The sequence below is a fragment of the Eleutherodactylus coqui genome, chromosome 6 (assembly GCF_035609145.1).
Source record: "Eleutherodactylus coqui strain aEleCoq1 chromosome 6, aEleCoq1.hap1, whole genome shotgun sequence".
Classification (NCBI taxonomy): Eukaryota; Metazoa; Chordata; class Amphibia; order Anura; family Eleutherodactylidae; genus Eleutherodactylus; species Eleutherodactylus coqui.
This window is the reverse complement of record NC_089842.1, coordinates 203,685,078-203,703,341: the sequence shown is the minus strand read 5'-3', so window position 1 is coordinate 203,703,341 and position 18,264 is coordinate 203,685,078. Positions and strand designations below refer to the sequence as shown.

The window sequence follows — 18,264 nt, the reverse complement described above, 5'->3', positions numbered from 1 at the left end:
CTCAAATTCTTCTGCCATGTCAGAGCGGACCTTCTTGTGGCCCCCAAGGGCCCCAGTTGGAGGTCCGAAAGGGAGGACTGTACTTCTTCCCGGACGACAGACCGGATTTCGGACAGGAGGGAAGATTTTTCTTCAAGCAGAATTTTTGCTGAACAGGAAGCGCATAATGTTTTGGCATAAGAGTCGTCAAGTTTTACTAAGCATACTGCACACTTTTTACTTCTCCCCCTAGCCTCCCTAAGTTTTTGAGTATCCCTGTCCTGAAATGTAGTGCGAGTGTTTGTAGCTTGGCCCACAGGACCACTTACAGTTTGGAATCTAGCACCAAGCCATGCTAGGCCACGCCTCCTTCATGCGCTCCATCCGACACCCCGCCCCCTTGCAGAGCGTCTGACGTCATTGTCTGAAGCCGGGAGACCCTGAGGTAGCGATCGCCGCCTGAATTACGGCCGTGGTGGTGCCGGAAAGCCTTTCCTTAGACCCAGGCCCACACAGTCCCCAGTTAGCACCCAGGTGAGGTCCTTCCCACTGGGGTAACCGGGGCTGCCAGAAGCGATGCTGCCTGCCGCCATCGGTGAGTCCGTATCCGGCGGCATATGACAGCATACGCTGGAGCTCTGCTGCTGCTGCCCTGGAGGGACAGAAAAAACACTGGTGGTTGGTGGAGCGGAGGTTTCTTTTATGCTCTGCCTCTTCTTGTCCCTTCAGGTCAGCAGGTGAGCAACCTCCAGCGTATGCTGGCATGATGTCGGAGGGAAAGAAGGTTTCTACACCAACATCGAAGCGGTTCTTTCTTTAAGAGCAGTGAGACTATGGAACTCTCTGCCTGAGGATGTAGTGATGGTGAACTCACTAAAAGAGTACAAGAGGGTCCTGGACGCCTTTCTGGAGTGTATTGTAGCCACTAACGACTTCAGAAGGGGCGGTGATCCAGGAATTATTCTGACTGCCTGATTGGAGTCAGGAAGGAATTGTTTTCTTCTAAATAGAGGAAAATTGACTTCTACCTCATTGGGGTGATTTTGCTTCCTCCAAATTAAGATTGGCAGTTAATAAGCTATACGGTATAGATATATGTCTTTTTTTCAGCCTTGGACTCTATAAAGACTGGGGTTGTACCACTGGATTGGCGCATTGCCAATGTAGTTCCAAAATACAAAAAGGGGACCAAAAGAGAGCCTGGTAACTACAGGCCGGTAAGTCTCATATCAGTAACTGGAAAAATATTTGAGGGGTTTCTGAGAGACACCATCGTACAATACCTCAAGGAGAACAAGGGAATAACTCATCACCAGCATGGATTCATGAGGGGGTCGATCATATCAGACCAATCTGATTAGCTTCTACGATGAAGTTCTAGGCTGAACCTGGGAAATTCTATTGATCTTGCATATCTGGACTTCTCTAAAGCATTTGACACCATGCCGCATAATAGGTTGATATATAAAACGAGACAGCTCAGACTAGGTGAAAACGTGTGTATCTGGGTAAAGAATTGGGTCAGAGATAGAAAGCAGAGGGTGGTAATAAACGGTTTATACTCAGATTAGGCCACCGTCGCTAGCGGGCTCCCACAGGGTTTAGTATTAGGCCCCATTCTGTTCAATATGTTTATCAACGACCTGATAAAGGGACTGCACAGTAAAATATCAATATTTGCAGACGATACAAAATTATACAAGATAATGAATGCAACAGAGGACAACGTATGGCTACAAAAGGACCTAGATAAGCTAGGGGTTTGGGCAGAAAAATGGCAAATCAAGTTCAGTGTTGATAAATGTAAGGTTATGCACATGGGCAGGAGAAACGGATGTCACCAATATACACTAAATGGGGTACAGCTAGGGAAAAGTGATATGGAAAAAGACCTGGGGGTACTAGTGGATTGTAGACTTAGCTAGAGTAACCAATGCCAGTCAGCTGCTGCAAAAGCAAATATAGTCTTGGGGTGCATTAAAAGAGGTATAGGGTGAGGGACGAGAACATTATTCTTCCATTATGTAAGGCACTTGTTAGGCCCCACATGGAATACTGCTTTCAGTTCTGGGCTCCACTACTCAGGAAAGATGGTGCAGTGCTTGAGGAGGTTCAAAGAAGGGCAACTAAATTAATACATGGAATGACGGGACTGGATTACCCAGAGAGGTTATCCAAATTGGGATTATTTACCCTGGAAAAAAGACGGCTAAGGGGCGACTAAATAACTATATATAAATACATTAGGGGACAATACAAGGATCTCTCCCATGATCTGTTTATAGCCAGGACTGCGACGGTAACAAGAGGGCATCCTCTACATCTAGAAGAAAGCAGGTTTCATCGCCAACACAGAAAAGGGTTCTTTACTGTAAGAGCAGTGAGATTGTGGAACTCTCTGCCTGAGGACATGGCTTTCTAGAGCAGAAGGATATTACAGGATATAAATTTTAGGTGGCCACTGAGTTGTAGAGCCGGGTCTTACAGACAGGTAGGAGCTATTGCAGGCTAAACTGGATGGACGTTGTCTTCATTCGGCCTAACATACGATGTTACATACGATGTTACATACTAGGTTACTATTCTGATGATATTGAGCCTATCAGAATACCCCTGTTGATCATACTCCTATACTGTATGGAGTGAAAATAGATTTGAGTATTATAGCAGCTGGGACAAGTTATACAGTTATCGTCTATCCACAGCAGGAGAGAATCAACCTGATCTTCACCAATTGTAGTTGTAAGATTGTATAGTAATAGTGACCCCAAGACCCCTGGCCGCAGTAGTAATAGTGCCCACAGTCGTAATAGTGATCCCCATAGTTGCCCCAGTAATAATAGTGACCATATAGTGGCCCCAGTAATAGTAGTGGCCTCTTACTAACACTGCTCCCATAGTGTCCCCAGTGAAAAAAAGCTATGACCAATGTGACCCCAGTGGTAATAGTTATTCCCATAGTGGCCCCAGTGGTAATAGCGGCCTCAGTAGTAATAGTGATGACCATAGTGACCCCAGTAGTAATAGTGGCCCCAAGGGCAATAACCCAAGTAGTAATAGTGACCAACATAGTGGCCACAGCAGTAATATTGATCCCCATAGTGGCCCCAGTAATAATTTTGTCCCCCATGGTAGAACCAATGTGGCCCCAGCAGTAATAGTACCCCCATAGTGGCCACAGTAGTAATAGTGACCTGCATAGTGGCTACAGTAGTAATAGTGACCCCCTATAGTGGCAGCAGTGGTAAAATTGCCCCCCATAGGGACCACAGTAGAAATAGTGCCCCCCATAATGGCGCCACTACTAATAGTGCCTCTTATAGTGACCGCAGTACTAATATTGACCTACATAGTAGCCCCAGTAGTAATAGTGACCCCCATAGTGGCTGCAGTAGTCATAGTGGCCGCAGTGTAATAGTGACCCCCATAGACGCCCCAGTAAAAATAGTGATGACCATATAGTCGCCTCTGTAGTAATAGTGCCCTCTATAGTGGCTACAGTAATCACAGTAGTAATAGTGTCCCTCCATAGTGACCCCCACTAGTAATTGTGCCTGCCATAGTGACCACAGTACTAATAGTGACCCCCATAGTGGCCGCAGTAGTAATAGTGCCCCCCACAGTGACCTCAGTAGTAATAGTGCCCCCGTAGTGGCTGCAGTAATAGTGGCCTGTGTAGTAACAGTGCTCCCATAGTGGCCCCAGTGAAAATAGCGATGACCAATGTGACCCCAGTGGTAATAGTGACTCCCATAGTGACCCCAGTAGTAATAGTGGCCCCAGGGCCAATAATGACCCTAGTAGTAATATTGATCCCCATAGTGACCCCAGTAATAATTTTGTCCCCCATGGTAGAACCAAAGTGGCCCCAGTGGTAATAGTAGCCCCATAGTGGCCGCAGTAGTAATAGTGACCCCCCCCCCCCCCATAGTGGCCCCAGTAGTAATAGTGACCTGCATAGTGGCTACAGTAGTAATAGTGACTCCCATAGTGGTCGCAGCAGTCCCCTATATCGGCCCCAGAATGAATAATGACCCCATTAATAATACTGTTCCATAGTGGCCGTAGTAGTATTTAGTGACAACCATAATGACCCCAGTAGTATCAGTGACCCTAGTAGTTATAGTTCCCCCGTAGTGGCCACAGTGTTAATAGTGGCCCTAGTAATAGTGTCCACCGTAGTAGCCCCAGTACTAATAGTACCCCATAGTGGAAACAGTAGTAATAGGGTCCCCCATGGTAGCCCCAGCAGTAATATTGATTTCCATAGTGTTCCCAGCAGTAACAGTGACCCCTTTAGTAATATTGTCCGCCATAGTAGCTCCAGTGGTATTATTGCCCTCATAGTGTCAGCAGTAGTAATAGTGTCCCCTATATCAGCCATAGTAATAAGTGATTTTTTTTTTTTTTAAATTAGCCTATAAAAGGGATCATAACTACAAGATTACTTGGTTTCTCTTGCTGAGAACAATCTATTTACATGAAGGACTGTGACAAGGGGGCTCCTCCTATATCTAATGCAGTGATGGTGAACCTTTTGGTGACCGAGCGCCCAAATTGCAACCCAAAATTCACTTATTTATCACAAAGTGCCAACACATCAGCGGGCGGGGCTTATCGAGACTTCTGATTTTAACTGTCGATATAGAAAGAACAGGGCTGTTTATAAATAGATAGGGGTGAACACCCTGTGCTTGTTTCCTAGTTGGAGCACTGGACTACCATTGGTACAGACTTTGACTGGAAATCAGCCAACTACCCGCCGCCTATTTCATACTATACAGTTTTTTTTTGTTTTTTTTAATTGGTGAAAAGGGAGCTAAATAAGGCCAAATCTGCAGCAGCAGATTGTCAACAGAAGGAAAAAAAGTAAATGTTACGAGAATGTGTTTTCAAATTTGTATGGTAGGTTTTGTATTTGTAAGAACATGACATCTATCCATCTAGTGTAGCATCTTATCAGTAACGTGCAGCACGAGACGCTGCTTCTCTGCTATACAAATGGTACAAGGCTGCACCTCCCTAATGGTTGATGTAGGGTCAAGAATAGACCATGAGGAATTGTAAGGTGTGCAGGATTCCTTTGTTTTGGTAGGTGAAACACTCCGCAGAATGCTGGATTCATTAGCCACAAATATTTCGAAACTTGTTGCAGGACTTGTTTTGTTTTAATTACTCTTTCTCTATATATGTATAAAGCTCTTTTTTACTACTGGACCTTGAATCTTTGTGCTTTTGAATGTCTTTATTCATAATGTATTTTTCACTTTATAAGACGCACCTACGTTTTAGAAGAAGAAACTAGGAACAAATACTTTGACGTCACCCAGGGGCTTTAAGGGACAGTGCAGGGGATGGTACAGGGCAATGGAGGGCCACTTTTATGCCCTTTCTCTTCCACAGCAGGAGTAGCGGCGCATGTGTATGGCAGGAGAAAGCCGATTGGCAGATATGGGGGAGCAGGAGCAGTACCCGGTGGTGGAGAGTGCCAGTTGAAAGAAAACTGCTCTCATCCCTTGCTATGAAGCAGACCTTTATGATACCAGGAGTTTAGGAACGGGATGCTGCAGAGGTCACCTGAGTTCCTAGGACATCACCACAACAATCACCAGAATCAGAGGGGGGGGGGGGGGGGGTGCAGCACTAGATCCCGGCAGCCATGGAGGGGTAAAATATAGTTCACTTTGTTAATACAGGGAGTCCCTTTGAAGCCAGGTTCTCCAATAACCAGATAATCCTTTTAATATTTGAACTCCAATGTTTTGCATTTGGTTCGAGATCAGTAGATCCACAGCAGCATCCTCTAAACACCTCAGTGGTGGAGTAACGATGCAAAGTCACATAGGACCAGAATCCACAGACCCAATATACAAACCCTGAAGTGGATATGAAGGCATGCAGGGTGCAGTAAGAACAAGGTCTTTATTCTTGTATAAACAGTAGCAATGTTTCGACCAACGGGTCTTTCTCATGCATAATAAAGACTTGCTGGTCGAAAGATTGCTGTTGCTTATGGAAGAATAAAGACATTGTTCTTAAGGCACCCTGCATGTCGTCACATAAGTCTCATAAGGTGGGTGCTTCACTTTAGGAGATCAGTAGGTCCAAGAGGGATGTCAGATTGGTCCATTTGTTTGGCAGTGTATGAAGAACACACAACAGACATTCAATTTACATACATAAAGATACGGCCTTTTTGTTGGCATATTAAGCACAAGTGTAATTTTTTCAACAAGTTATTTACTTTTCTTGATATGTAATATTTAATGTAAATAAGGGAGTAATAAACACAAGGCCCAAAGCAGAACACATTTGGTTAAAATTCATTATATACAAAGATGCTCATTCTATAATTAAAATGTGTGAGTATTTCCATAAATAGTAATTTTACAGTATATATATTTGTATTATTCATAATGCATGTGTCCGCGCAACTCTGCCCATCTCATAATGAAAAGTCCAATTGCCATTTTGCCTCCTAAACCAACTCCGAGTGTTTGCTGACTTTTGAATTAAAGGTCTGGAATTTCTCCCTTAAGTTTCTGACTCTGTTATGGTGAGTAATATCACTAGTGGTTAAGACTTTTGGTTTGGATTGATCGTGTGTCATATCTTTTGAAGCATCCGCGTTGAAGACACCTTCCCTCATTTTATATTCTTCAGACTCCTGATAAGCTTTGCATCGTTCTATCACAGCTTTTATTGAAATCTTCTCTCTGGTGGTGGGGGATCGGATGTGTACGTAGGTGTCATCTACATCGCAGGCGGCAGGCATCTTTTCCACAATTATTACTTTCTTGTTATTTTCTAGAACTGCTTCTGCACTAATATAGTAATAGTCCTCTATGGTTTGCCCAGAGTTCCCATTGTGCAATGTATCCGTACTTACAGACATGTTTGGCCTTTGAAGACATGTTTTATAAGAGAGATTTTTTCCCTGCGCTACACTATTCATACTTTCAGAATTTTTAATGTTCTGTTTATATGAATGGCTAACAGAATCTTTGTTTTGAGTTTCTAGCAAATTTTCCACATTGTGGTCCATCATTTTATCTGGCACAGATTGGCTTCTGTTAACTGGAAGGCTTTTGTTCGCCCCGACTGCACTTGTGTACCTAGATCTCAGTTCTCGGACGTCTGGCCAATGGAATTTTTCAGTTTTGACTGGACTCAAAGGGCTTCTGCAATCAGACATTAATGGGGAAGATAGGTCTGGGCTACCGGCAGAATTGAACAATAGTCGCTTGGGAGATTTCTCACTGTGTAAGGTGAGTGGTGAAGTTGCTAGACCGTGTTCTGGTGAAACTATGTGATCAGACAACGGAAGAGAAAACGCAGGCTTTAGTTTACCTAAAAAAAAAAGAAAAAGTTATACAAAAACATTTTACGGTGTTAATTTAAAAACACAACGTTTTCAAAGTGAGGACATATCCATATCTACATACAGTATATAATTAGCCAATATGTCATATTTAACTTTTTTTTTTTAGGATAGTCTGGTTCTGCGTCAGTATTTTATGCCTAGTACTCAGAAGGTACTGGGTAACCTACCTGATCTAATAATATTGGCTGCAAGTTTGCATGTACACATAATAGAACATTACTTGTGTGCAACTTCAAGATTAGTGTCACAGAAGCGTGTTAAGGGTGTATTTATGGGTCTATAACAACCGACTATTTTCTTGGTGTGGCTGTGGGTCTACTGACCCAAACTAAAAGAATCATAGGAATAAATGATAACCTAAGTTCAGGTCAGGAGAACAAGGCTGGGACACTCATGTGAAAGTGATATAATACTAAGAAGCCACCGCTTCGTGAATGATGGATGTCTCAGAGTAGTAATCAGTATTTTGCAACTATGCAAGCTCCTACATAGAACACTTTGGCTTGTCTGTATTATGCTGGGAACTGGTACTTCAGCCTTTGATTAGTATATGTCCTGGTTTTGAGTAATATGAACTACATAAAAATTAACGCCAACATTTTTATTTTTTTTTTCATTTTATTTTGCACATGTCCTAAATAAATAAGCCAAGTCACTTCTACTGCAGTGAAGTAGGAATGCCTGGTAAAAAGATTGCATTGTATTCTGAAATGTAAACCCCTGGATCACAGGTTTGTACGGACATTGAGTCATCAAGAAATTGTGGGAAATTTCCGCTCTGCAGCCTGTAGAATTATAAATACAGCAAATGTAAACTATTTAAGATGTCTACCTAATGAGTTAAATTTGGACAAAAATGTGACCGGTAGGCAGATCAGTGACAAACCAGTTAAAGAAAGGAGTTGTCCCATCAAAGACAACTCCTTTCAGAATAAGGCCCTGCATCCCACTCCCGATGAACAGATGATTTTGCAGGGAGAAGCCTCAACCAGCTCGGCATTTCAAATGTTATATTCTATTATGGCCATTTACATGAAGGTCTGTCCTTGTAATACATGGATGGCTTAAAGTCCACCTGAGCTCCCTGTTCTGGCTTATAGACTAAAATCCAGACCTGGGAATACTGCTCTTTAATTGTCATATATCCTAATAGGGCATCTGAACGTGCAGTGTTCATAACCCTTTTAATTACAGACAAATGAAGTGAATTCTGAATTACATTCAGGAAGTTGGAGGAGTTATTTAAAGAGGGTTATCCAGGAAACACCGGCTCGAACACACTGGGGTTGGAGCAGAAGCTGCTGCTCCGACCAATGTGTAGTGGCCGGCGCTCATAATTGCAAGCACAGCTCTCACTGAAATCAATGGGAGCTGCGCTTGGAATTGCAGGCTAGGTCCTATCAATTTCAATGAGAGCTGTGCTTGCCACTACAGAGGGGTCGGAGCAGTGCTTCCTGGTTAACTCTATTATATAGTGTACCTAAATGTTGATCAAATGGAACAAGTTTTAATAAGATGCATTTGTGAACGTGAAACTTCTGTGTCAAATTCAACCACTGAAAACTTACATTTTTCTTCACTTTTTTCCTCTTTTACAGAAGGCAGACTGCTTCTTCTCATATCCTCTTCTATTTCCCTCAAACGCCTGTGAGGATCCGGTTTATTTAATTTAATCCTCTGGCTATATTGCCGGGCTAGTTGATAAACTCTGTTTTTCATGTTGTCTGACAAATTTACATCCATATAGCTGGCAAGCTCCCTTAATGTCGGATGATCCTTGATCGGGGTCTTGTAGTCCTGATCGCCAAAACTGACATTGTCGCATTGACTTCTTAGCTGTTCAGCAGATAAATCTTCACTTCTGTGATTTTTGTATTCTTCTTTATTAGCAAAATCATGCTCTTCAAGTATTATAAGTGGTTCATGAGCATCCACAGTTTTTTCTATGGCTATTAGTGGTTTTTCAGGATCGCTACAGTAGTCATTTGGGTTGATGCTCTCTTCTTTTTCAATCCTTTCCCACATTTTAATAATTTCTGAGGAACATTTGAACTCTTCATCAGAAACTGGAAACTGCATTTCTAGAAGCTCGCTCCTAGAAAATGAACCCGGACGTTGTGTGTGTAACGTGGAACAGTCTGTAACCCCTCTTTCTTCAAAAGCGGAAGAATCTTCATAGGTGGTGTGCAGCCCGCTCTCGCATTCACTGCTACTGGAAGACATTATCCGTCTTAAAGCAGAACTTTTATTGTTATCATACCTAGGAAGACTGTTCGCCTTAAATATAGAGTTTTTAACGGCTCCGGCAGGAATGTATGTTAAGCTTTCTCTGCGTTTGATACTGAAAGATGCATCTTGGTGTTCAGCCTTGTCATAATAGGTTTTTATCTTGTCAATAAGCTGTCTGTCTTGGAAGGAGAGATTTGACTCTCTGTATTTACCAATCGCTCTGTCCTTTTCTTCAAACACATTTTCAGACGAGTTGACTTTACTGCATGAAGACTCTGCATAAGCCGTTTCACAATTCGGTGAAACAAGTTGAGATTTTAGAAAATCAGAGGATCCGTTCCGACACAAGTTTTTATCTGCGCCATTTAGGTTTATCATACTGCTACTTCTACTTGAAAGCCTTGGTGTTATATAGCTGATGACTTTTCCATCCTCCAAGGCCAAACTGCTCCTCCTGGAGAGATTATTATTAAGGAATCTCTCGGCAATGACACTGGCTTGATCCAACACAGATGGTGGAAGGATGCTAGAGGATTCAAGAATATTTGTTTCCTCTTCATCCTCCTCACTGCTAAAGGTTTTTACATCTTCTGCATTTTCGTTGATACCATTTTCCAAAAGCTTAGAGACATCAGAATATCTTTCAGTTTCTTCTTTAAATGACAGGTTGTCGGTAGTTGCTAGAGGACCTTCTAGAGCAATGCCTGTAGTACTGATCAGGCCACCAAGGTAAACCTCTTCTGGTTCAGGAAGACTTTTTTCCATTTCATCCAACATCTAAAAGAAAGGAAATATGCATAACTGTGAAAGTTGCTTTTGTGCTATAAAGTCGGTACACATCAGATAGCTTTGCAGTTGACGTTCATCTCCCCTGACCCCTGCGTAAACTTGCATGCTTGAATCAGCAGATTTCACTTTGAAATTGGGATAAGCAGCTGCTAAATGGTGCCGGTCTAACATGTTTTATTCAGTCAGAGATACCGACAGACATTTGTTTTAGAGCTGCAAACCAAATTTAATAAGAACCTGAACGACTAAATACAGTTTGCTTTTTTTTTTTCTTTCCTTACTTTAAAGTGCAGTAAAAGTAATTAAGCACCAAATAGCACTGTGTGGAAAAATTAACTAACTATGTAGTTAGTCAATTAAAGGGAATTTGAAAGTAACTTGCACTACATTGAGATGTTCCAGATGGACCTTAAAGAATAACTGCTGACCATTCAGAATAAGCTGTCATATGTATAAATTAGGAACAGCACTTTTTCTGACCATTCTATGGCTCGTAGCCTGCATTTAATGGGATTTATTCCCACCATTATCAATTTTACCTGGACTCCCCTCCACAGTAGACAGACTAGCTGCTACAAGGTCTTTCATACACTGCACACTGATGAGTTCCTGCTCCCCTTACCTCTCACATGCATAAGCAACAGCATTATGTACTAGTAATGAGAAGTGTGGCTTTGACTGAAGCTCTGGGGAGAGGTGGTAAAACACTAATAGCAACAGCAGCATCTCTTCGTGCCTCTCTGCAGCTGCTCTGTCCTCCCTTTTGCATAGACTTGTATGGGCAGCAACTGTAACCTGATTCTTCAGTGAGATGATAATCAGTCTTATTACTACTTCTCTGAAGATGGTTTTTAGCAGTGATCTGAAAATGAGCGATCAGTGCAAAGAGGTGGTGTCTGACAAGTGGAGAAGAAAATGTCTTTTCACCGCTTGTACTGTTTGCTGTCCATTTTACACACTGCAATGCAAATAGTGAAGTATGTGACCAAATATGCAGTAAAATGCACTGCTAAACGTACAAACAACAAATGCAGATTGAGTTGTTGATATCAGGCCAATTCGGCAGCAGAAATTTTCCACTGCAAGTGAACATGACCTTTGCTCATTCTGGAAATTCCCCTTCTGTCGGCTATCATGTCTCAGCAAATGTGGAGCAGTTCTGTCCTAAGTCGGCATAGGAAAAACTACTGTATCACAAAACGAAAAAGTAACTAAGCAGCTCTGTCAAAAGCGACCCAGGGGCTTCTATAGGAAATATTTTGCACACCAGAGGAATAAGTAGTCTGGTCACAGATTGAGGAAGTCTTGGGAGAAGGAAGCATCAGGACAAGCACAAGGAGTGTATCTGATGGATTAGTGCAACTGTCTTTTGTACAACTTACAGGAAAGAAAGAAAGAAACCATCTTGGTATCACAGTATAATGGGTAGGAGTTGGGATATATAAAACTAAACATTTATGTAATTTTCATTTTCAAAATATGTTCACCTCTTGGTTAAATGCTCCTAGTTCTATACTTTTCTTTCTAAGCTTTCCAGTAGAGTGATTATTTTGCTTCAGAAATCCCTTTGATGCATCCTGCTGTAGAAAATCCTTATTCTAGAAGTAAAGAAGGAAATGAGATGAAATAGCTTGAGTGACAAGCACGGCCTAAAGGCATCCAGCAGGTCACCTGTCCCCGCCAGGAAATCTTGGACGAGAGGAAGAAATTTAAAAAAAATTTTTTTTTTTAAGTTTGGTGCAGACTCCGAAAGTCAGATACATCCTGTGAAATTCAAAACTTGCTAGCTTGTAACCAATGTCCCGCATACATGGTATGAATGAATGGTGAAAATTGTGCATTAAAACATTAAATGGCCACAACAATACAAATGGCAATTTGCCAAAATAATAGGAAGAACTCACTTCAAGAAGAAAATATGGCACATCAAAATACTCCTTTTGAGTATGGTGCACAACTGCTTCTTGCCATCTTTTACCTTTTGATATACCCCACGGTCATGTGACAACAGGATCAAGCCAAACCCTCAGATTTATTTATAATTTGTATATATTTCATCAAAACTCTGGACAGATAGTACAATTAGGTGGGGGGGGGGGGGGGGGGGGGGGTAAAATGCTTTAGTCTACCACATCTGCTTCCCTGTCCAAACAACTACATGGAACGCGCACTCTCTGCAAATGTAGTACATGCATTATAGCACAACCCCTCCTCTTATTTTATGTACATATGTATTTATTTACATCGATTCCACTATGTTTAGGTTCAACCGTTACTCTTTTTTCTCGTGCATTTCTAATACCACATTACATTATTAAGTTACTTTTCTCCATAAATTTTTATCATACCAAGAATGGATGCCATTGTCAATTTTTGATTTTCAAACTTGATTCGATCATTTTACCATCTCGTGAATTTGGAATTATCTATTGTAGGTTTACGAATACTTGATTTGTTATTGTATTGTTTTTCTAATGACCACATTGCTTCATTAGTTTATCATCGTATGAACTTCTATTTTATCATCTCATTAATTTGGAGTTATCTACTGCATGGTAACCAATAGTTTTTTTTCTATTATTGTCAATTTCTCCCCCCTTTATTACCTTTTGCTCCTTCATTCCTGCTATTAATAGTCATTTGAGGTTGTCCTTAGTATACACCCAGGTTTAACTGATAAAGAGGTTAAGATTTGTCTCAGTGGCAATATTTACACTAGACTGCGGAGTGACCAACTACAGTATTTACAACAGACTGTTGTATCTGTGAGGGCTAAGTATAAAGGAGGCTTGGGAGCTGAGCCTACTACAGTTCTCACCCGATGCAGACAGCCAAAATCAGTGGTCCCTTCTGACTCACTATCAGCTGATCGCCACCCTGGCAGCCCTGGGCTTAACCTAGGCTACCATGGCTGCCATGTATTTAACCCTATCAAAAGCTGCCTATACCTAAAGCAGGGCTTAATATGTGAAAGGTTAGAATTACAATACACAGCAATAATCAAGTATTGCAGTATATTGTAGAAGTGTTTAAAGTATCACAAACCCAAGGCCCATAACAACCAATCACAGAACACCTTTCATTTCTTATACTCCGATGGTAAAATGAAAGCTGTGCTGTGATTGGTTGCTATATGCAACAAAAAATTTTTTTGACTGCTTTCATAAGAATGTGGTACCTAGCTAATTCTCTGTGGACTACTTGTACAACAAATTGTATTAGAACGTGGTTTACTGGGAAATATTTTAATTAGAAGCGCTAAAAATAAGAGAAAAACCTGCGGAGGATTCAGAAAAAATTGTACCAGTGTCTACAAAAGTATGCCAGTGGGGCAACAGTTTGTACATATTGGAAAAATGTTAGTGGATTGCTGGAAAAGTGAGGAACCAAAGAGGTCTTGTGTTGCAAACTTTAAAGAAACAAGTCTGCTTGGAAGAAGTTATCATGGAGTTCTCAGCTGGATGGAAAAGTAAAGTACTCCAGTCAGAGGACAGTCACCTCTACGAATGGAAAAATAGTGTTACAAGGCTTTGAATATGACGACAAAAAGCTTTTTCTTTTTTAATAAAAAGGTTTTAAAGTAGTAAACGCTAAAGAGAAAAAAAACATAGTATCCTCATAATGGCACTGACCCATAGAATGAATTGAACTTGTCATTTTTATCATGAATGCCGCAAAACGCAAAAGTTCCTGAAAAATTACACTTTTGTTTTCAATTTCACCCCACATAACATTGTTAAAAGTTTCCAGTGCATTAGATGGTACCATTAAAAAAAATACAACACAAAAAACAAGCCTTCATACAGCTATGTCGACGAAGAAATAAAGTTATAGATTCTGGCACGCAGGGATGAAAAACAAAAAAAAAAAACCTGAAAAATAGCTGGTAGTTAAAGGGTAAATGGCTATTATGAAAACATCCTAAAAGGGTTTTTTTTTCACTGAAAGAAGTGATATTATATTGCAAGGAATTACTATCATTTTCTCATCAATGGTGTTCTGACTGCTCAGACCCCACAATCCACAGAATAAAGGGGCTGCACTGTTAGTTAAAAAGAGTATTCCAGTCGTAGGTAATGTTTTTTCAAGTTTTCACCCACCCACTGATAGATCAGTGGGGGTCCGACCACTGGGACCCCCACCCCTGATCCTCAGAATGGGGGACCCATGTCCCCTCCCTAATTTTGCAGTTCAAGATACAGCCTTCTATTTCCATAGTGTAGTGTGGGATGGAGCCACTGGTCTCATATGTGCAGCAGCGGCTCCATTTCACACAGTGGTGCTGCCCCATAGAAATTAATGGAGCTCCTTCACTGTATACTCTTATTCAGCCAAGACCACAATACAGCCATAGGAACTTGAATGGAACTGTGTTGCAGTTACCCGCACAGCTGTAGAGGGAAAAACAAAGTTCTTCGTTCTGGGGATTGGTGGGGGGACCCCAGAGGTCAGAGCTCCACTAATCATGTTATGGGATGTAATTAGGATATTCCTGAACATTAAGAGTAAAATAATGATCACACTTTGAATTACAGAGCATGTTATTTTAAAAACCTCCCTGCCATATAAAAACAAGTTAATAATAATGAATACGTGCTACGGAATAAGTTGGCGCTATACAAATAAAGTTTATTATTATTGAAATAACTAATAATGAATTTATAATAATTAAATCAGACACATGACCAAAAAGAACAAAAAAAAAAAAAGACAGAAAGACCATCCAGAAGTGTCCCAAGTATCAAGCAATGACACTGCTCTATACCGCAAGCAATGTATGGCAGGGAGCGGATATTTGTAGTTACCTGTCCGTTATCTTCCAAATGCATCTCTTCCTCATTATCTTCTTCACAGGCACCGAGTTCGGTTCTTGGGCCTCTAATTAGTTCAATAGTTGATGGATGCTCCTTAACGTCTTCAGTCTGCAGATCATTACAACTTGGTGTCAGATTGCTTACACTGTGCTGCAGGATATCCCCCAAATCCGGTAGCGCGTCATCACTGCCTGTATGCTGAACAAATAATATTGTGTGAGGATAATGCAGTTCCCCGACAAGTCTTTAAGAATTATCAGTGCTAAAAGAATGATCTGTAGTTTCATTAGAAAATACACTCAAATTGCAATTTGGGTCTATCTACTGTTTATGGACGCAAGTAGACAGTGATTCTTACAATGACAACTACCCTATTTCCAAATTAACAACTTACTCGAATACATTTTAGGCTCTTTTCACATCTGCGTTGGAGGCTTTACTCAGGGCCTCCAGCACAGATGCATCCAAAAATTCTGGTCTAAAATGCACAGCATGCTGCACTATGTCATCTGAGAAGATGCTGCAGGGTAGAATGGAGACTGGAAAATTCCATTGTAGACAATGGAGTCCATTCAGCGCTGCTTTCCCCATCTTCATATAGCATGAAGATGTAACGTAAATGCAGGTGCCCAGACGCAAATGTGAACAGAGCCTAGTCTCTGACATTTGTGCATTTTAGTATGGAATATTATTTATTACACTGATGAGACAATACCAAGCTTGGTAGGACCCATCATGACAAAATGTTCAATAGTTTGCATAATTCACATATACTTATACACAGTACCCAAAATGGGCATGGATATAAATTGGAATAAAAAACAGTCCAAAACACGTAAGAAACAAACGTATATTGCATTTGTAAACAAAACTGACATTCACTGCAAATCTCAATGAATATCTATATACAATTATGCTAAAAAGCATTTGCGCAAACATGAGTTTTTGAAAATTGATTTCAATGAGAGCTGCACGTGCGGTTACAAAGGTCAGCCACTACATTGGGGTCGGAGCAGAGACTTCCACTGTTACCACTCCAACCCCGGGGCACTTGCTGTCCTGAGGATAGGTCCTCAATGCTATTTTTCCCAGAAAACTGCTTGAAATTGTAGAGGGTGATGACAGAAAGCAAATCTATGAAATCGTTTTTTCTCTAGTGTATTCACAGATAAAGAGGAAATGCCAGATGAGATGCAGAGTGATAAAGTAAACATTAAAGGTCACCAGTTTAACTCAGGAAGAAGTGCAGAGCTGCCTTAAAAAGGCTACAATAGACAAAAAAAAAATTAAATCGACCAAGTCCCAACGGCATACACCCATAGATTCTAAGGGAATTAAAGGAGATGTCTCGAGGAAGCAGTGAATTTTTTTTTTGCCCAGTCCCCCTAATTAAACATACATTACTAATTACCCCTGTAAATTACTTTCCTAGCTGGTTTCTACTTACCGTTCCAGCGTTTCAGCAACTTATAAAACTTTTTCCCAAGATGGCCGCCAGCTCTTTTCGCATCGCTTGCTGTAGCCCGACGTGCGCGCTCCCGAGACGCTACCAGCTGTGTCTCCATGGCAACCAGACGCCCCGCAGCCGCCGACCGGACCCCTGGAGTGAACACGGCCGACCTGTCACCCACCGCCAGGCAGAAGGTAACCGGCGCAGCCCCCCCGGCCCCCCCATCACAGCGGCAGCCCCCCCGACCCAGCGACAGCCCCCCCCCCCCCGGCCAGCGCTAGTTCCCCCATCACAGCGGCAGCCCCCCCGGCGCAGCGACAGCCCCCCCATCACAGCGGCAGCCCCCCCGGCCTAGCGCTAGTTCCCCCATCACAGCGGCAGCCCCCCCGGCGCAGCGACAGCCCCCCCCATCACAGCGGCAGCCCCCCCGACGCAGCGACAGCCCCCCCCCCCCCCGGCCCAGCGACAGCCCCCCCTCGGCGCAGCGACAGCCCCCCCTCGGCGCAGCGACAGCCCCCCCCGGCCCATCACTTACCGGGACAGCTGGGCGGCTTCTCCGGACAGCTCGGCAGCTCTGCACCTTCCTCTAACAGAGGAATGTACAGAATGGCCGCTCCAGCGCGCTCCCGAGCAGTGACAGCTCGTCTGCGCATGCGCAGAAGAGCTGTAGCGGGGAGCACACTGAAGCGGCTCGTGCTGAATGGAGAAGACCGGACTGCGCAAGCGCGTCTAAAAAAGCAAGCTGCCGGCGAATTTAGACGGAACCATGGAGACGAGGACGCTAGCAACGGAGCAGGTAAGTGGAATAACTTCTGTATGGCTCATATTTAATGCACGATGTATATTACAAAGTGCATTAATATGGCCATACGGAAGTGTATAACCCCACTTTGTTTCGCAAGACCACCCCTTTAAGTAATGTGACCGTCAGATGATTGTTTCATATTTAAGGACTCCGTAGTGATGGGGTGTGTCCCACTAGATTGGTGCATTGCCAATGTGGTACCCATATTCAAAAAGGGGTTCAAAAGTGATCACTGGTCAGACCACACATGAAATATTTTGTACAGTTGTGGGCACGGATATCAGTTGCTTGTCTTTGTACCCACTCAACCTCGAAGTTAATAAATGGAATGGGTGGACTACAATACCCAAAGAGGTTATCAAAATTGGGGTTAGTTTAGGGGGGGGGGGGGGGGGGACAGCTGAGGTGTGACCTAATAACTATGCTTAAACATATCAGGGGACAATACAGAGATTCACACAAGCATATTTGCACCAAAATAGGCCATTGTAAAGAATGGTCTGGCAAAAATATGCAGTGAATATGCAGGAAACCTGCGTATTCACTGCATATCTGTGCACCATTTTAATGGGCCCGTCTGCATTCTTTTTTTGGATGCACAAATATGCAGTGTATTTGGGCACAGAAAAACATGCCGAAGCGGCAGGAAAAAGCAGGTGTTAGCCATTTCAGTAGTACAAATATTAACCAACCTTTCCATTTATCAAATCTCTGGAAGATGGAAAATGCATATTGGAGGCGGAAACAATTGCATACCATCTTTCAACGAGTCTCCCTCTAAGACTGTCTCGGCAAACGTGAAACTGGATAACTG

At 42.4% G+C, this 18,264-nt stretch overlaps 1 protein-coding gene across 4 annotated transcripts in view; it reads right to left on the bottom strand.

Moving 5' to 3' along the window:
- Positions 1–6,215: 6,215 nt before the first annotated feature.
- The window catches only part of LOC136633129 (pleckstrin homology domain-containing family G member 3-like), a 63,687-nt gene continuing 51,638 nt past the window's right edge, over positions 6,216–18,264 (bottom strand). For 3 of the 4 annotated variants that reach the window (XM_066608630.1, XM_066608629.1, XM_066608627.1), the window contains exons 15-18: positions 15,187–15,393; positions 11,869–11,979; positions 8,932–10,369; positions 6,216–7,329 (exon numbers count right to left, since the gene is read on the bottom strand). In XM_066608630.1, coding sequence (XP_066464727.1) covers positions 6,458–7,329; positions 8,932–10,369; positions 11,869–11,979; positions 15,187–15,393 — 2,628 coding nt within the window. In that variant the 3' untranslated portion in view covers positions 6,216–6,457. The remainder of the gene's footprint in view (positions 7,330–8,931; positions 10,370–11,868; positions 11,980–15,186; positions 15,394–18,264) is intronic. The other variant, XM_066608628.1, reaches the window with a different exon arrangement.